We start from the raw sequence: 14,985 nt of genomic DNA, 5'->3' as shown, positions 1-14,985 counted from the left end.
CTTGTACAATAGGTTACAGAGCGTAAGTGCATACGTCAGGAAGTGGGCATGATCTCCTACTTTCTCTTCCAACTTTTCCAGGAAGCTTAGATCAGTTGCTTCACCAGGCCGTAAACATTCTTCATCCTTAAATAAAAAGCATCGCAGCCACTTAGTTTGCCATCAGCAAGGCCCAGAACATGATTTACCGACCCAAGATTTGTCAAAATCATATTCTGTCATTTGTGCAGTGTCTAAATCCCCTCAGAGATCCCAATCCTGTTTTCAGACTGGTCACTTCCCTTGGAACCTCAACCTGTAAGTAACTTGCCCAAAGACACAGAGGTTGTTTGAAACGTGACAACTGGGTTTTGTTCTGATCCCCAGTCCCGTGCTTTCACCACAAGACCATTCTAACTATCAAAGTACAGGGATGTATCTTTTGCAAAAAGAAGCCTGGTTTCATCCAGGTCAGTCTAGTGAGGTGAGATATTAAACATACATACATATCAATAATGGACCCAATGATATTAAATGTTTCATATTAATGCACCTTTACATGTGAATGCCACTAAAATCTGGGCAGTAGCCACACAGTCCTTGTTTAAGCAAGAGTGCTGCTGCTAGCAGCTTTTTTTCCACAACACAAATTGTCATGACTAATTTAGTACAGTCTGGTTGGAAGATAATGTATTTTGCTAATTACTTGTAACTTACAAACTACACTTTGCCCTGAGAAACTGTAATTAGTGTTTTCAGTTATAAGCTAGTCCATTTCATACAAAACCACCTGTACACTTTATTGTAAAATTTATAGCTTTGTTTTACAAAACTAGAATTATGCAGAAGATTTTACATTCTGGCAAGTGCATGTCTCTCCCCTTGTTCATTTCACAGTACTTTTAGTCCATTTCACATGCAGGTAGCAGAGTGGAAGTCAATATCATGAGGCACTGAGACCCAGGAATACATAAAGTCTAGAAAATCTTGGTCAGTACCAATTAAGAACATAATGGCCATACTGGGTCAGACCACCAGTCCATCTAGCCCAGTGTCCTGTCTTCCAACAGTGGCCAATACCAGATGCCCCAGATGGAGGAAACAGGGAATCTTCACATGATCCTTCTCCTGTCACCCATTTACAGACTAAGGGTACGTCTAGACTACATGCCTCTGTCGCCAGACATAGGAAAATGGCTACCAGACATAGGAAAATGAAGCGGCGATTTAAATAATCGCCGCTTCATTTAAATTTACATGGCTGCTGCGCTGAGCCGACAAACAGCTGATCAGCTGTTTGTCGGCTCAGCGCGATAGTCTGGATGTGCGGGTGTCGACATCAAAGGTATTTGTCGACCACCCAGGTAAGCCTCATCCCGCTTCATTTTCCTATGTCTGGTAGCCTAATCTACATGCCTCTGGCGACAGAGGCATGTAGTCTAGACATATCCTAACAGAGACTAGGGACACCATTCCTACCCATCCTAATAGCCATTGATGGACCTAACCTTGACCTAGCTCTTTTTTGAACCCTGTTAAAACCCTAGTCTTCATCACAGCCTCTGGCAAGGAGTTCCATAGGCTGACTGTGCACCGAGAGAAGAAAAACTTCCTTTTGTTTGTTTTAAACCTGCTGCCTATTAATTTCATTTGGTGACCCTTATTTCCTTATTCCCACAATATAAGAACTAACTTTTCCTTATTCACTTTTTCCACAGCAGTCATGATTTTATAGACCTCTATCATATCCCCTCTTAGTCTCCTCTTTTCTAAAATGAAGAGTCCCAATCTTTTCAATCTCTCTTCATATCGGACCCATTCCAAACCCCTAAATTTTTGTTGCACTTTTCTGAACCTTTTCCAATGCCAATATATCATTTTTAGATGATGACCACATCTGTACACAGATGTAGTCGTACCATGGTTTTATAGAGAGGCAATAAGATATTTTCTGTCTTATTCTCTATCCTTTTTATATGATTCCTAATATTCTATTTGCCTTTTTGACTGCCGCTGCATATTGAGTGGATGTTTTCAAAGAACTATCCACAAGGACTTCAAGATCTCTCGAGTGGTTATAGCTAAATTAGTCCCTATCATATTATATAGTTGGGATTATTTTTTCCAATGTGCATTACTTTACATTTATCAACATTAAATTTCATTTGCCATTCTGTTGCGAAGTCTGGTGAGATCTTTTTGAAGCTCTTCACAGTCTGCTTTAATCTTAACTATGTTGAGCAGTTTGGTATCATCTGCAAGTTACAGATTTTAAGAGTCCAGAAACCTCCAAATCTACAGAATTCTCAGTTTTTCTACTTGAAAAAACACACCACAGCCACACAATTAGGACATCTAGAAGAGTTCTGCTTGCACATATACTGAACACTGACATTAAGCATCAATAATGAGGGTACTGGTTCCCGTGGTTTACAATGCATTGATCACTTGGACTCTATGTGATAAACCCTCCACTCCTCTGTCTATACATCAGTGTGTCAGGACGCAATGCGTTACTGTTTTATTACACGTGCCTTTGCAGGAAGGCTGCACATCCCACCTTCCTTATTTTTTTTTACCTTTAAGGACTGATTACAGTACAGAAATTTTATTACCAAGTTTAAAAGCAATTTGATTTTCTGGCAGGGTCCTGTTTCACATACACCCACTTTATTTATCCAGAAGAGGAGGGGAAAGGCTGTGCTGCACTCTAGGGCGTCCCCTTGCAGTTGCAGCCAATGCCCATAATGTCATCGACAGGCTCAGACAGCTCCATTCAGAGCAGCCCCACCTTCCAGTGCAGCATGGTGGCTGAAGCAAATTAGGGCTTTTGAGGGTAGAAATGAGACAACAGGCAGAAGAACAATGAGAAACATAAGGGGGGAAAATGAAGCCCAGAAAAACATACTAGTTGCTCAGACTTTACTTTGGTATTCTCAGATGTTTTCAGACTCTAACCTAGTAATTCTGCCTACTGTAAAATCTTGAGTATAATGTGCACCTATTTATAATGCGCATCTGCCTTGTAAAGGTCAGAATTCTTGAATAAACTAAACTCTATCTATAATGTGCACCCCCATTATGCTCAAGATTTTACGATATGCATAGGAAGGAAAGGGCTCATGCCTGCTGCAGGGGCCCCCTGCCCAGCTGAGCTCACAGCTGCATGGGGAGCCTCCCCCACCCAGCTGTCCATGCTCCGAGCTCGTGCCTGCCGTGGGGAGGAGGGGGTCTGCCCCGCCCACCTTCCAGCTCCCCCGCAACCCAGCCCAGCCCAGCCTGTGCCTGGCCCCCCCACCCAGCTCGTGCCTGGTAAGGGTGAGTTTAAAACTTTTAAAAAAAAACCCTCCTATAGATAATGCTCACCCCGACTTTGATGCTTTAAAAAAGGGAAAAGAGTGCACATTATACTCGAGATTTTATGATAATCCTTTTATTAGCAAAGGCCTGACAGACTTGACCATCCAGAGAGCTAGACTGTAGAACTTTTAGCCTATGGAAAGAGTAGTAATAGTATGGAATCACTGCACAAGCTTTATACCTACCAGTATGGAGATGATTCCTTTGTGCTTCTCTTCCACCAAGTCACAGATGATCTTGTTGTTGAAATATGGAATTGGCTCCCACTGGGATTAGAATGAAAAGACTGATTTTAAATAATTCAGAGAACTGAAATAAATGCCAAGTTAGGATTTAAGATCTTATTGGAGTGGTTCTTGACCAAGCCACCTCTCTTAGTACCTTCCTCCTTTAAGCAGCATAGGCAGAGTTATTTGAATCACTACATTACTGTGCTGTAATCCTTCAGTCTGTTCTACTGCAATATGCTCAGCTGCATCTTTTGCTTTTAGTACTTCTTCCCACAGCACACAACTAACCTATGGAGCGTGTTGCTAGGCGAAGCTGAGAGTGCCAGAAGTAGAAGTGGGTTCAAAAAAGGAATTAGATAAGTTCATGGAGGATAAATTCATCTATTGCTATTACCCAAGTTTGTCTGGGATGCAACCTATTGCCCCCGGGGTCTCTAAACCTCAGACTGCCAGAAGCTTGGACTGGATGACAGGGAGCAGATCACTTAGTTGTTCTGTTCATAGGTATGCTGGGGCTGGAGCACTCACCTGCTAATTTTCCCCCATGCTAATCAGCGACCAGTGCCCAGCTCTCCAACCTGCTACACCTCTCCCCATATCCTCCTGTCTGCTGGCAGCCTTGCTGATCTGCTGCTCCTCTTCCTCCCTCTCTGTGCCTCTTGCTTGCCACCATGAAACAGTTGTTTCACAAGGCTCAGAGGCTCCAGGAATGAGGGGGAAGGGTAAGGTCACAGCATGTTCAGAGAAGGGGGCAGGATGGAAGAGGCCATAGGGTGGGGGAATTGGTGGAGTGGGGCAGAATTTGGGGAAGGGGTGGAGTAAGGGTGTTGAGCACTCACATGGCAAGAACAGAAGTTGGCACCTGTGGTTCTATTCATTCCCCCTGAAACATCTCCTACCTGCCACTATCAGGAAACAGCACATTGGGCTAGACAAACCATTGGTCTCACCATGCATGACCAGTCATACATTACAGGGATCTTCTTTATTTCTATAAAGGCATTTCCCAGAAGAGCATGTTTCTGGCCAAGAGCTGTGGTTCTGCCACATTCGCCTTCAAAGCACACAAGTTCATTGAACCCAGAACAATTTTAACGCAAAAGAAAAGATACGACGTGAAATGGGATCAAATTAAGGAAGGGGGAAAGCTAGGCTAGGTACAGCAAGAGCTTCCTGGGAGTTCTATGAACTAGACAGGGTTCTCAGCTGGAGGGTAGGGATTACAAACAGGCATTTGGGGGTCATGACTACCCACATATCCCAATGTTGCCAAATGTAAAGAGGCTCCCAGGATGAAGAGGTTGAGAGCTATGTAGAACACTGCAAAGGGAAGTATTATTTTAAAAATATGACAATATAGTGAAGATAATCCTGCACTAACAAATGGGAACATTATAGTGGGACTGTTATACCTTTTCCATCTCCAACTTTAATGACAGTATTTCAACTATAACACAAAGTTGTAAAAAAACACTATTAATGCCTCAATGAATAAAAGTTTGTTCCGCAATGATGTTCCTAGGAGAATAAGAGTTACCTCTATGCCTTCCAGCTCATATTCCTCCTGCTCTGCCTTCAGAGTCATCTCGATTAACAGCTGCTGAAGCTTTTCATTACAGTAATTGATGCAGAACTGTTCAAAACTTTAGAAAAGTAAAATAAGGAAGAGCAACGAGACGCATTCACAGACATTCAGAAAGCTTTGATTTCAAGGAAAACTGCTTCTAGCTGCCCTCTTGGTTTGTAGGGAAACAAATGTTAAAAGAGAATTCCTGTGATAACCCTTCTCTTCATGACAGAAGACCAGAGCATGAAATAGCTGAGACAGCTGGTTTGCTGTTCTCCCTCCCCTCCCAAGACAACTATTTTTTAATAGAAACAGTCCATATGCATTTCAAGAGCAGCTACTTATCAATGCGGATGTATAATAAGAACTGAAGAATCAGTGTGGATAAAATACTCAACTTCTCCCTCCCTATCTACCAGCCCTAAAGTTTCTGCTTAAATAAAACTCAAACCAAATTAGAGAGGTTTGATAAAGTTCAGTTAACCCCATCCTCTTCCCTACACTCACACAGGAGCTGGGCTACACTGCTACACCTTCACATTCCAGAAAGAAGTCTCAACTTTCTTCCCAGAAGGGTGCACAGTTTTGCTAATACAGCAAGCTCAAAGCAGCAAACATACTTTTAAGTGTTTCTTAAACTTCCACATTATCACCCACCATTCACTATTTCCCCAACATCCTTATTAATTCAACATACGAAGACAGAATAAGCACTACAGGGCAATGAGCTTTGTTTTTCTAGAAGAAGGTACTCGTCACATCCTTCTGTGTCTCTACAGGCTTCGAAAGCTGTCCCATACAAGAAGGTGGTCCACTGCAGTACTACACACATGTTCTTCCATAGGATTCTGGGCTTTTAATTGAGCCAGCCAACAAAAGCAAATAAATTAGCTGAGACCCTCACTGGACTTCAATTATACCTACATACTGCAACTTATGTAAGAGATTAGGTGCAGCTCAGAGCTGACGAAGGGAGCTGGGACCCCACGTCCTTGCCTTTCTGGAGTAAACCAAACCCTGAGCCCAAATGACCATGCATTGCTTTAGATGCAGACCCACATTAGTTCAAACACTTTGGCCCAGTTTGAATGCTACTTACCTGTTTGTTTCGAATACTTCAAACCCATAGATGTCAAGCAACCCAATGACAGTTTTTCTGGTGAGGTCCTGCCAAACATATCATTAAATGCTCCATGAGGAAAAGAGGATTTCAGTAATTAGTGTAATTGTTCTGTACTATTCATGCTGTTCCCTTCACCTAGATTTTCATCTCCCTCATTTGTTCCCACTCTGCTACTAATGCGATGCCCAGGGAGGCTTATTACAGGAACAATGCCATAAAAACATGGGTCCCTGTATCAGGCAGTTCTGCAGCTGAACTGACCAGGTATTCTGGTGAGCAAGCCAAGACAGGTGTAAATATACTTTGCAGAGGTTGGGAATAGGGGTTGGAGAAAATGTGGAATGACTTCCACACTGGCAGGATGGCTTCCATATATTTGTTCCAGACATCCACTTTCTTCTATGCTGAGGACTTCTGCTCTCTGTGAATGTCTAATCACCCCAACTCAAAGCCTAAAATTAACTCTCAAACCTGAGTCTTAGCTTAGTACAACACACATGCTAGCATGCAGCTATTGTAGATGCAGAGAAGATTCCAAAGGTGAAATCATTACTGGGGTAATCCAATCAACCCCCTTTTTCCATTGTTCAGAACTACGTATCAAGGATAATGAAAATGGGCCCATGCAAGGCTGCCCTAGTGGCTTACCAGACCAAAAGCACACTTCACCTAGTCTGGAAGGTCACTTCTATCTCCTAAACACAGACATCAAGGTTACTTTCCATATGCATTTTGTTACTATTCGGGAAACATTTTTCTTGTCTTCCCTAGAACCTAGTTTTATACTAACTCCCCTTGTTTATGCACCACCATTATAGGCCTGAAAATAGCATGCTCCTTTGCTGGCCATATGGCCAATAGGAGAAGCACATTCTATGGTTTGGGCAGATCCTACAAAAGCAATGATATTTTTTCTTATCAGCTATAAGGTGATCATATATTTACTTTCAATCAGGAGGGACAATTTTAAAGCAGGTCATACACTGGCCAAACTGCTTGACAGTATTCCTTTCATATTGAATTAAAAACAAAACAAAAAACAAACAAACAAAAACCAAGCAGAACATGAATCTCCAGCTCACAGTGGCTTGGATCCCTGAACTCCACTAACAGACTTCAGACTCTTCGTGACTGTCATTGTGGAAGCACTGCCTACTCAGTGGAAAAGACCATACTGGTTTGTAGGACACAACATTGCCTAGAATTGATACAAACCTTGTTGGCTAAAGACCCATTAATTTTGTTGACTAGCCAAGTAAAAGTCCGTCCATAAATTGCCTTCGCCGCTGCATCCCGAGCATAGAATGCCAAGTCTATGTTCAGAGGGCTTAGAACCTAAAAAAAGTAAAAATACTCAAGTATAGTAAATAAGGTAAAGTCAGAAATTGCGGTCTGATTTAACGCTCATGGATTAGAGAGTAGGCTACCATTAGATAGTCTCCATTTCACAGGGAAGCATCATGAGCCAGAGTTCTGCCCCAGGTCATGTCTTTACTATACAGGGAGTTGAATTAAGATACGCAACTCCAGCCATGTTAATTATGTAGCTGGAGTCTACGTACTTTAATTCAAGTTTCCATGCAGTCTCCAAAGCAGGAGGCTGATGGGAACAAACACTCTCATCAGCTTCCCTTACTCCTTGTGAAGAGCAGAAGTACTGGTGCTAACAGGCACTCTCTGAGTTTGATTGAGTAGGTTTGTGTGAGACCCATTAAGTCAAACTCCAGAAGATAGATCACGGCAGCGTCAATCTTCTGCATAATGAAGACATGCCCTCAGATCCAACAGCCAGCCACAGATCCATATAAAATAGCTAGCACCTCAGGCTGGTGTGATGACTGCTCTAGGGTTCCAGCAAAGAGACCCTAGTCTGGGTCCTAGTGCACTACTTCTATGTATCTCCCACTCAGCTGCTCACGTCCTCACCTGCAGCAGAATTTATGTTATGAGATAGATTTGACGTCTAAAGAGGTTTTGGATCAAGGCTTTGAAATAAAGGCAGACATTCCATATAGCAAGGGTTCCCAAACTGGGGTGTGCGCCCTCCTGGGGGGTGTGAAGAAATTCCAGGAGGGCATGAGGTGAGCCAGCATCCTCCCCCATCAATCGCCTCCTCCCCTAAGTTTTGCTGCTATTTTTGTTTTTCAGCCTCAGGAAGTTCTTTTTTTGCTCAACAAGTTTTGCTGCCATAGGGGATAGGGGGGAAGAACGCGTGAGGGTCTCTCAAAAATCAAAAAGGGGGCATGATGCCGAAAAGTTTGGGAACCACTGCCATATAGCATCTTTTTGGTCAGAAGGTGCAAGACAATAGCTACAAATCTCCTAGCATTAATGCACAGGCTACCGTAGTCACTGACATTGAAGTGGATGACTAAAAATAAGGATTGATCCCCATTTTACTCCCTAATCGGGTGGAAACACTTCTCTACATACAAGCTAAATGGTGTAGCAGACACATACGGGTGAAATGAAATTTGGTGGAGTCCCATATACTCTAGGGGAAAACCATCAGCAATACCAATTCTACTAGTTTCAAATCAACACAAAGTATTACAAGTGAACATTTTATACAAATACTTGCATCTGCATATGAAGCTTCATTTTTCAAGCATCACTTTACAGACTACCCAAAAGAAGGTAACTTGGCTCCAATGTGTGGCTGTCAGTAAATCATCCTTGCTGCTGTCTTTTTTCCCCCCGTCACTGATGTCATGTCACACAGGAGGAAGATGGCCTCACACCAGCACTTCTCAACTTAATATCTCAAAAATTTGCAAAGGAAGATAACTATTATTTTTACAAATAGAAAGAGAGCCAGAGATTAAGGAAACTTCACTAAGTTAAGTTTACTACACGAATCTGTGAGCACGTTGCAAACAAAGCACAAGGTATCCTGGCTCTTTAACCTCCGGTTTTAGCACTCCGGCTTTGACTCCTCATACTATGAAGAATCTGACAGTGACTTAATTTATACCTCTTCTGATCTGGCTTCTATCTTTCTGTGCGTAAGAGCTTCCTGTAGAATGGATAAGTGGACGCCCAATAACTGCCAAAGAAAAAGCCACAGTTAGTGTACAAAAGGTAATTTCATGCCTACAGTTATTTGGAGAGAAGTGTCCAGGCTTCTTCCTTTTACTGTTAATTACTCTTGAAATTCTAAAACGTAACAGGGCAAATCACCATTTGCATTTCCCTGCACCATCAAATAAGCAGTGGAATCCACCATAGTATGATTTAAAGGAAGAGAACCAGACAACCAAGATAGCAAGTGTATCCCAAGTCACAATGGGATTTTAACGACAACATTTTTCTTACTTGCACTCGTTTAACATATTGCCACAATTAGAGAATTCTTCCCCATAGTGCAGTGGCAGACTGAATAGCAGGGATGGGCAAAAGGGCCTCCATGGGCAAGATCTGGCCTGCCAAGCAGGTTGATCTGGCTTGCGAAGGCCCTGCTGCTCCCCCACCACCGGGGTGGGGGGGAACACATGAAGTTTCCACCACCCTGCCAGGAGGACATGGTGCTTTGAAGCGCCATGCACTCCTGGCTGGGGAGGAGGAGATTTTGTGTGCTCCCTGACTCCTAAGCCTCGATTGGCCTGGGGGCAGGAGGAACATGAAGTTTCCTCCCCTCTCTCCCGCCCTGTGAGGAGCACGCAGCACTTAGGCACATCTAATTGGCCTGGGGGAGGGGGGAGAGGAAGCACAGGAAGACTCTTCCCATCACCAGGGGCATGGGTACATAGTGGGAATGGGGAGGAAAAGGGGCTCCCCCACCCCCATACCAATCATGGTCTGTGGATGCGGAAGCCCAAAGCCTCCTGGCCTTGGCCCTTCCTTTTGTGGCCTTGCCCCTTCCAGCGTAGTCCCCGGCAAAAAATTATTGCCCACACCCGCTGCATAGGCATCCAGTAGGAGCTTGCTCCCTTGTGGAGCACTCAGCTGCTGCTTCTCCATTAGGGTGTAGCCCACACAAACCATTTCTGGTTGTTAGGGGATGGAAGTATTGGCAGATTAGGTCACTGTGATCTCTTTTGTTGTATTTAAAACATTAGCAATTGATTTATATTGACAGACAACATGAAATTCAAACAGGATGCTGCTGTCAAATCTAGTCAGAACCCACAGTTTAGCCCTTTTGTGCATTGGATTGAAGGAGCCACATAAGCCAAAACATTACATGCCACTGTAGCAGCAACTGTGCATATCTGTCAACAGTCACCTTGAAAGCACGCAAAGTCACTTATGCAGGCCTGGAAACTGCCGAAGGGGAACAAAAACACTACTAAAAATGAGACAGAGGATATTCTGGTAATGCGTCACTACACCACAACAATAATTTAGGAATATAGATCAGCCAGCTACAAAATGTGTATAAGGAGTGTAACATTTATCCTTGATGGTTAGAAGTTGAATTAAAATGCTAAGGGGGCTGTTGCATATTATACATTTCAACTTTTTCACCTTTGTGCTGATGGCAAAAGTTTCTTTAAACATTTAAGTTTCAGGATTCTGCATCTGGCAGCTCAGTACAGAGTTCATAGAGCTGCTATAAAAAGGTCAGTGGAGAATTGATCAAGTCCACTGAAAGCAGGACAAGAAGCCACAAACTTAATCAGCAGCTGGGAAACTTAGGTTAAATACCAGGAAGAAAACGTTCTAACTCTAAGGGAAGTTAAGCTCTGGAATAGGCTTCCACGGGAGGTTGTGGAATCCCCATTACTGGAGAGTTGTGTGTTTGTTTGGTTCTTTTTTTGGGGGGGGCGGGCAGGGAGAGGAGGAAGGAAACACAGGTTGAACAAGCTTCTGAAAGGGATGGGATAGATTGATCTGGTCCTGCCTCAGTGTAGGGAGCCAGACTAGTTGACCTCTCCAGATTCCTGCGAGCCCTAGATTTCTAGGATCCCTGGATTAGCACAGGGTCTGTTTGAGTCTGACTTGACACACAGCCAACGTGAGCTCCTCAGAACACAGACGGTCTGTCCCTCTAAAGCAGGCCTGGGAAAGGTGCAGCCTGCGGGCTGGATCCAGCCTGCCTAACACTTTGATCCAGCCCACGGACTGCATCTGGCTGGTTTCTATTTATATCCTGCTGCCCATGCCACAGAATTTCCAGGCAATGGCTCAGGAAGCAGGAGCCTATTTAATTCTGGGGGGAGCTATTCCCCTGCCCTCCCTTTTCTGCCCCAAGCCCTGCCCCTTCTGTGAGTGGAGCCAATTCATGATCACATACCAAAATTAATGAAGTGCCCCCCCTTCCAAAATTATTTTCTGCCCCTGAAGGACAGTATGTGCAACCATCCACAAATCAAAAACGTGGCAGGAAAGTAAGCAGTGCCTTGGACACCTGCCCCTTGATCTGAATGGAGGCTTCTCGTCTCCCCAGAGAGGATACCTTTGAGATCCATTTGATCTGGCTGCCATTGGTGATGATCGCATGGCCATTACTATCCTCTTCATACTGGATATTCCCAAGGTGCAGGACACTGGCAATGGCCCCAAAGAGGTGCTGAGGCCAAAGGGATATTAAAAAAACAAAACAAAAACACACAACTCTGTTAAAAGCCAAGTTCATATGGGTACATGGTCATTACTCTTAAGCAGAATATGCTGTTTGGCTCAACAGTAGTGTAATTGGTTGATATAAACTCCAGCTACTGCTGAGGGAGACAGTGAGAAATTACCAACTACTTCTTTAGACATGGTACAGAAGACAGACACTCCAACCTGGCTACCTCCTTCCAGTCTGACTCCCTGGGATATGCATATCTGACTATTCAAAATAAAGCCAACTGCTCAACCAAAGAAATAGATGGAAGGTGGGAATCCCTGAAGTCCATGGGAGAGGCAAAAAGGAGGTCACCAGGCATGCAGATAACAGGGCCTATATCTCAGGTCATATTGGGACCCTCACTTTCTTTCCTTACTCCTGAGAAGTTCATAAAACACAGGCAACAGAAAGAGGGGACTTCACTATACAATTCAGTTCAATCAAAAGCAAAACTGGTACGTAAAAAAAGAATTATAGAGCCATTTCAAAGAGACACAGATGATACTCCAGTGAATTCTGGACTCAACATACATGATATAAAAACATCAACAGTTAGGAACTGGGGGTGGGGATGAGAGAGAAGGCAGCATGTTTTAATTGTACCATTTGTTTGTTGAATGATCAGTTTTCGTCCAATGCTTCAACTGTATTCCCCAAACTCCTAATTGTGTGGGTTGTGCAGATCAAATTAATCCCTCATGGTCTTTAAAAAAAAAAAAATCAAGCAAATATCTACTGATACGAAGAGGAATAGCAGCCAGAGTTTTTTATAAGTGACATGAATTTCTGGTGTCAGTCTCTACCTAGATGTATACAACATTTTTCAGTAGAGTGGCAGCAATATAGACTTATTTTAGCAACACACTTCTGGCACCAGAAAACACAGGAAGGGAAGGGGATCAGAAAATTTGCCACTGGCCCAATAATACCATCGGTAAAGCATTTTTCCCATGATGAGTACAGGCATTGGTTCTTTCATCCCATTTTCTCTCATCCATTATGGAGTATCAAAAGCTAATAAAGTGTAAGACAATTCCTGTACTTAGATGAGTCTTGTCCACTTCTTAGTCAGTACAAAATTGTTCACTGTGTCCAGTCCAGTTTTAGATGTCACAAGGAAAGAGGCTGCAAAAGTGGCGAGGAGTCCTGTGGCACCTTATAGACTAACCAAAGTGTTGGAGCATAAGCTTTCGTGGGCAAAGACCCACTTCGTTAGATGACAAAAGTGGGTCTTTGCTCATAAAAGCTTATGCTCCAACACTTTGGTAAGTTTATAAGGTGCCACAGGACTCCTCGCCGCTTTTGCGGATTCAGACTAACACGGCTACCCTTCTGATAGGAAAGAGGCTGTCACCATTTTCTTAAAGAAGAAAGCTGTATAGCCCCTATTTGGAAATTCCCCAGATACCTAGCTGGAACAGGAATGGAATCAGCACTTATCCCTTTTTAGAAATACACATCCCTTCTCCTGCCTCTATACCTCAATATCTGTTTCAGTGAAGTCAATGACAGAGAAAGCTTTGCGGACTATTTTCCAGTCACTCTTGTCGTTAATGGAAGACACTTTGGCACATCGACCCTATTGAGGAGCAGAAAGAGGCATGAAAACTTTGCATTCATCACTACAGTTGTAGTCATCAGGTGATCTCAGTAGCCAATCAGACCTTAGCTTGGCATTTTTGATTCCCAGCTCTCTCCACTCTTTATAACATTTATTGACACACAGAAGGTTATTCCATCCTTGCCCATACAACCCACAGCCTGTACCAATCTATCCTTTCTGTAACTGTTCATTTAGTGTGTTGAGTACTAGGTACTTAGCCAATTTATGGTGAAGTTTAGCTATATGTTTGGAATCTAGACATCTATTAAATTTGTGTAACAAAGGCTACCTTACTATCATACATCTATACAAACAGGAGGGCAAATTGCAAACTGCCTCAACTTCCTTTACTTCTAATATTGCTGCAGCTCTGGGCCCAAAGGTCAAAAAGGTACAAGGGAAGAAAAATCATACACCAATAGTTGTTCCAGTACTCTAATTGCTTAAAAGTCACTTGCTATAGTAATGGAATACATGACTGGTGAAGAAAGTCCACCAAGACAAAGGTGAACATATTATGCAACCTTTATAGAACAAGGTAAAAGGCCATGCAGTCTATGTTCCCCAATGCAGCCTCAAGGGGTTCTATACTGGGGATGTAATTATCCCAACCTGTATAAGATACATGTACTTCTGTGGATTACGCTCCAGTCCTAGCCAGCGAAGTAGGTCATCTTCTGCACCCTCCAGCAACTGGTAGAAGATATGGAAATTCCGTTCCCCATTGTTTTGATGAACGACCCGGGATCTCTCAATCAGGTAACTGAGGATGTGCCCTCCTACTGGAGCTCCCTAAAGAGAAAACCAAAAACAGGGAGGTGAGTTCAGACTGCTAAGCCTTACAATACCCATCAGTCCAATTGACAAAGCCAGCGGAAGTGCTGTGAATGCCGTATGCTTATTAACCCACACTCTGACAAGTAGCGATGACACCTGAAGCCTACCTGCTCTTACTCTTCATTAGTTTCTCATGATAATATCACTTCGACACAGACTGTCTGAGGAGTAACTGTGTTTTCAATACAACTCTTGCCCTGCAGTGAAATATTACCTTCTCCATTGAGCAGAAGGCTGTGTTGCCAATAATGGTGGAAGCTTCCAAGATACAGGACTTCAGACACCTCAGTCAAAAATGCAAGAGCTGTAAAAACGAGGTCAGAAGGTAGCCTGTGGGGGTAAATAACTGAGCAGGGCAATGTAAATTTACTAACTAAGTATTCCATACTGGTGCCATACAGGTACTTGTTTTGAGAATGGTCCAATATTTGTTTTTACCTTAAAATCAAACTGGATATCCATGTATTTTCCAAATCTACTTGAGTTGTCATTACGGAGAGTTTTTGCATTTCCAAAAGCCTGCAGAGAAACAAGTGAAACCAAGTCACTCCTTTTGCTGCAGAGAGCTCTATGTCTAGAACAGGGTCCATGAGGGACAGAAGGATAAACTTCAGCCTGTACAACTTTGCACTTTCCTCTGAGTAAAATCAATGGGCAGCTAAACCCTAAGACACTCCGAAAAATTAGGTTTGTATTTATGAGAGACTTGATGTACTGGTTTCCCTCCTTCCC

At 43.2% G+C, this 14,985-nt stretch overlaps 1 protein-coding gene across 7 annotated transcripts in view; it reads right to left on the bottom strand.

Annotated features, from left to right (window-relative positions):
- Positions 1 to 14,985, bottom strand: part of MYO1H (myosin IH) — a 112,931-nt gene that overhangs the window by 19,437 nt on the left and 78,509 nt on the right. For 6 of the 7 annotated variants that reach the window (XM_075898823.1, XM_075898822.1, XM_075898821.1 and 3 more), the window contains 10 exons: positions 14,692 to 14,772; positions 14,029 to 14,208; positions 13,294 to 13,392; positions 11,658 to 11,771; positions 9,234 to 9,305; positions 7,475 to 7,594; positions 6,236 to 6,303; positions 5,107 to 5,212; positions 3,525 to 3,605; positions 35 to 126 (listed from right to left, as the gene is read on the bottom strand). In XM_075898823.1, coding sequence (XP_075754938.1) covers positions 35 to 126; positions 3,525 to 3,605; positions 5,107 to 5,212; positions 6,236 to 6,303; positions 7,475 to 7,594; positions 9,234 to 9,305; positions 11,658 to 11,771; positions 13,294 to 13,392; positions 14,029 to 14,208; positions 14,692 to 14,772 — 1,013 coding nt within the window. Of the gene's footprint in view, positions 1 to 34; positions 127 to 3,524; positions 3,606 to 5,106; positions 5,213 to 6,235; positions 6,304 to 7,474; positions 7,595 to 9,233; positions 9,306 to 11,657; positions 11,772 to 13,293; positions 13,393 to 14,028; positions 14,209 to 14,467; positions 14,558 to 14,691; positions 14,773 to 14,985 lie in introns of those variants that run through there. The other variant, XM_075898826.1, reaches the window with a different exon arrangement.

The sequence above is a fragment of the Pelodiscus sinensis genome, chromosome 15, assembly GCF_049634645.1.
Source record: "Pelodiscus sinensis isolate JC-2024 chromosome 15, ASM4963464v1, whole genome shotgun sequence".
Classification (NCBI taxonomy): domain Eukaryota; kingdom Metazoa; phylum Chordata; order Testudines; family Trionychidae; genus Pelodiscus; species Pelodiscus sinensis.
Note: the sequence above shows the minus strand (reverse complement) of the source record. Positions and strands in the feature narration are given on the sequence as shown.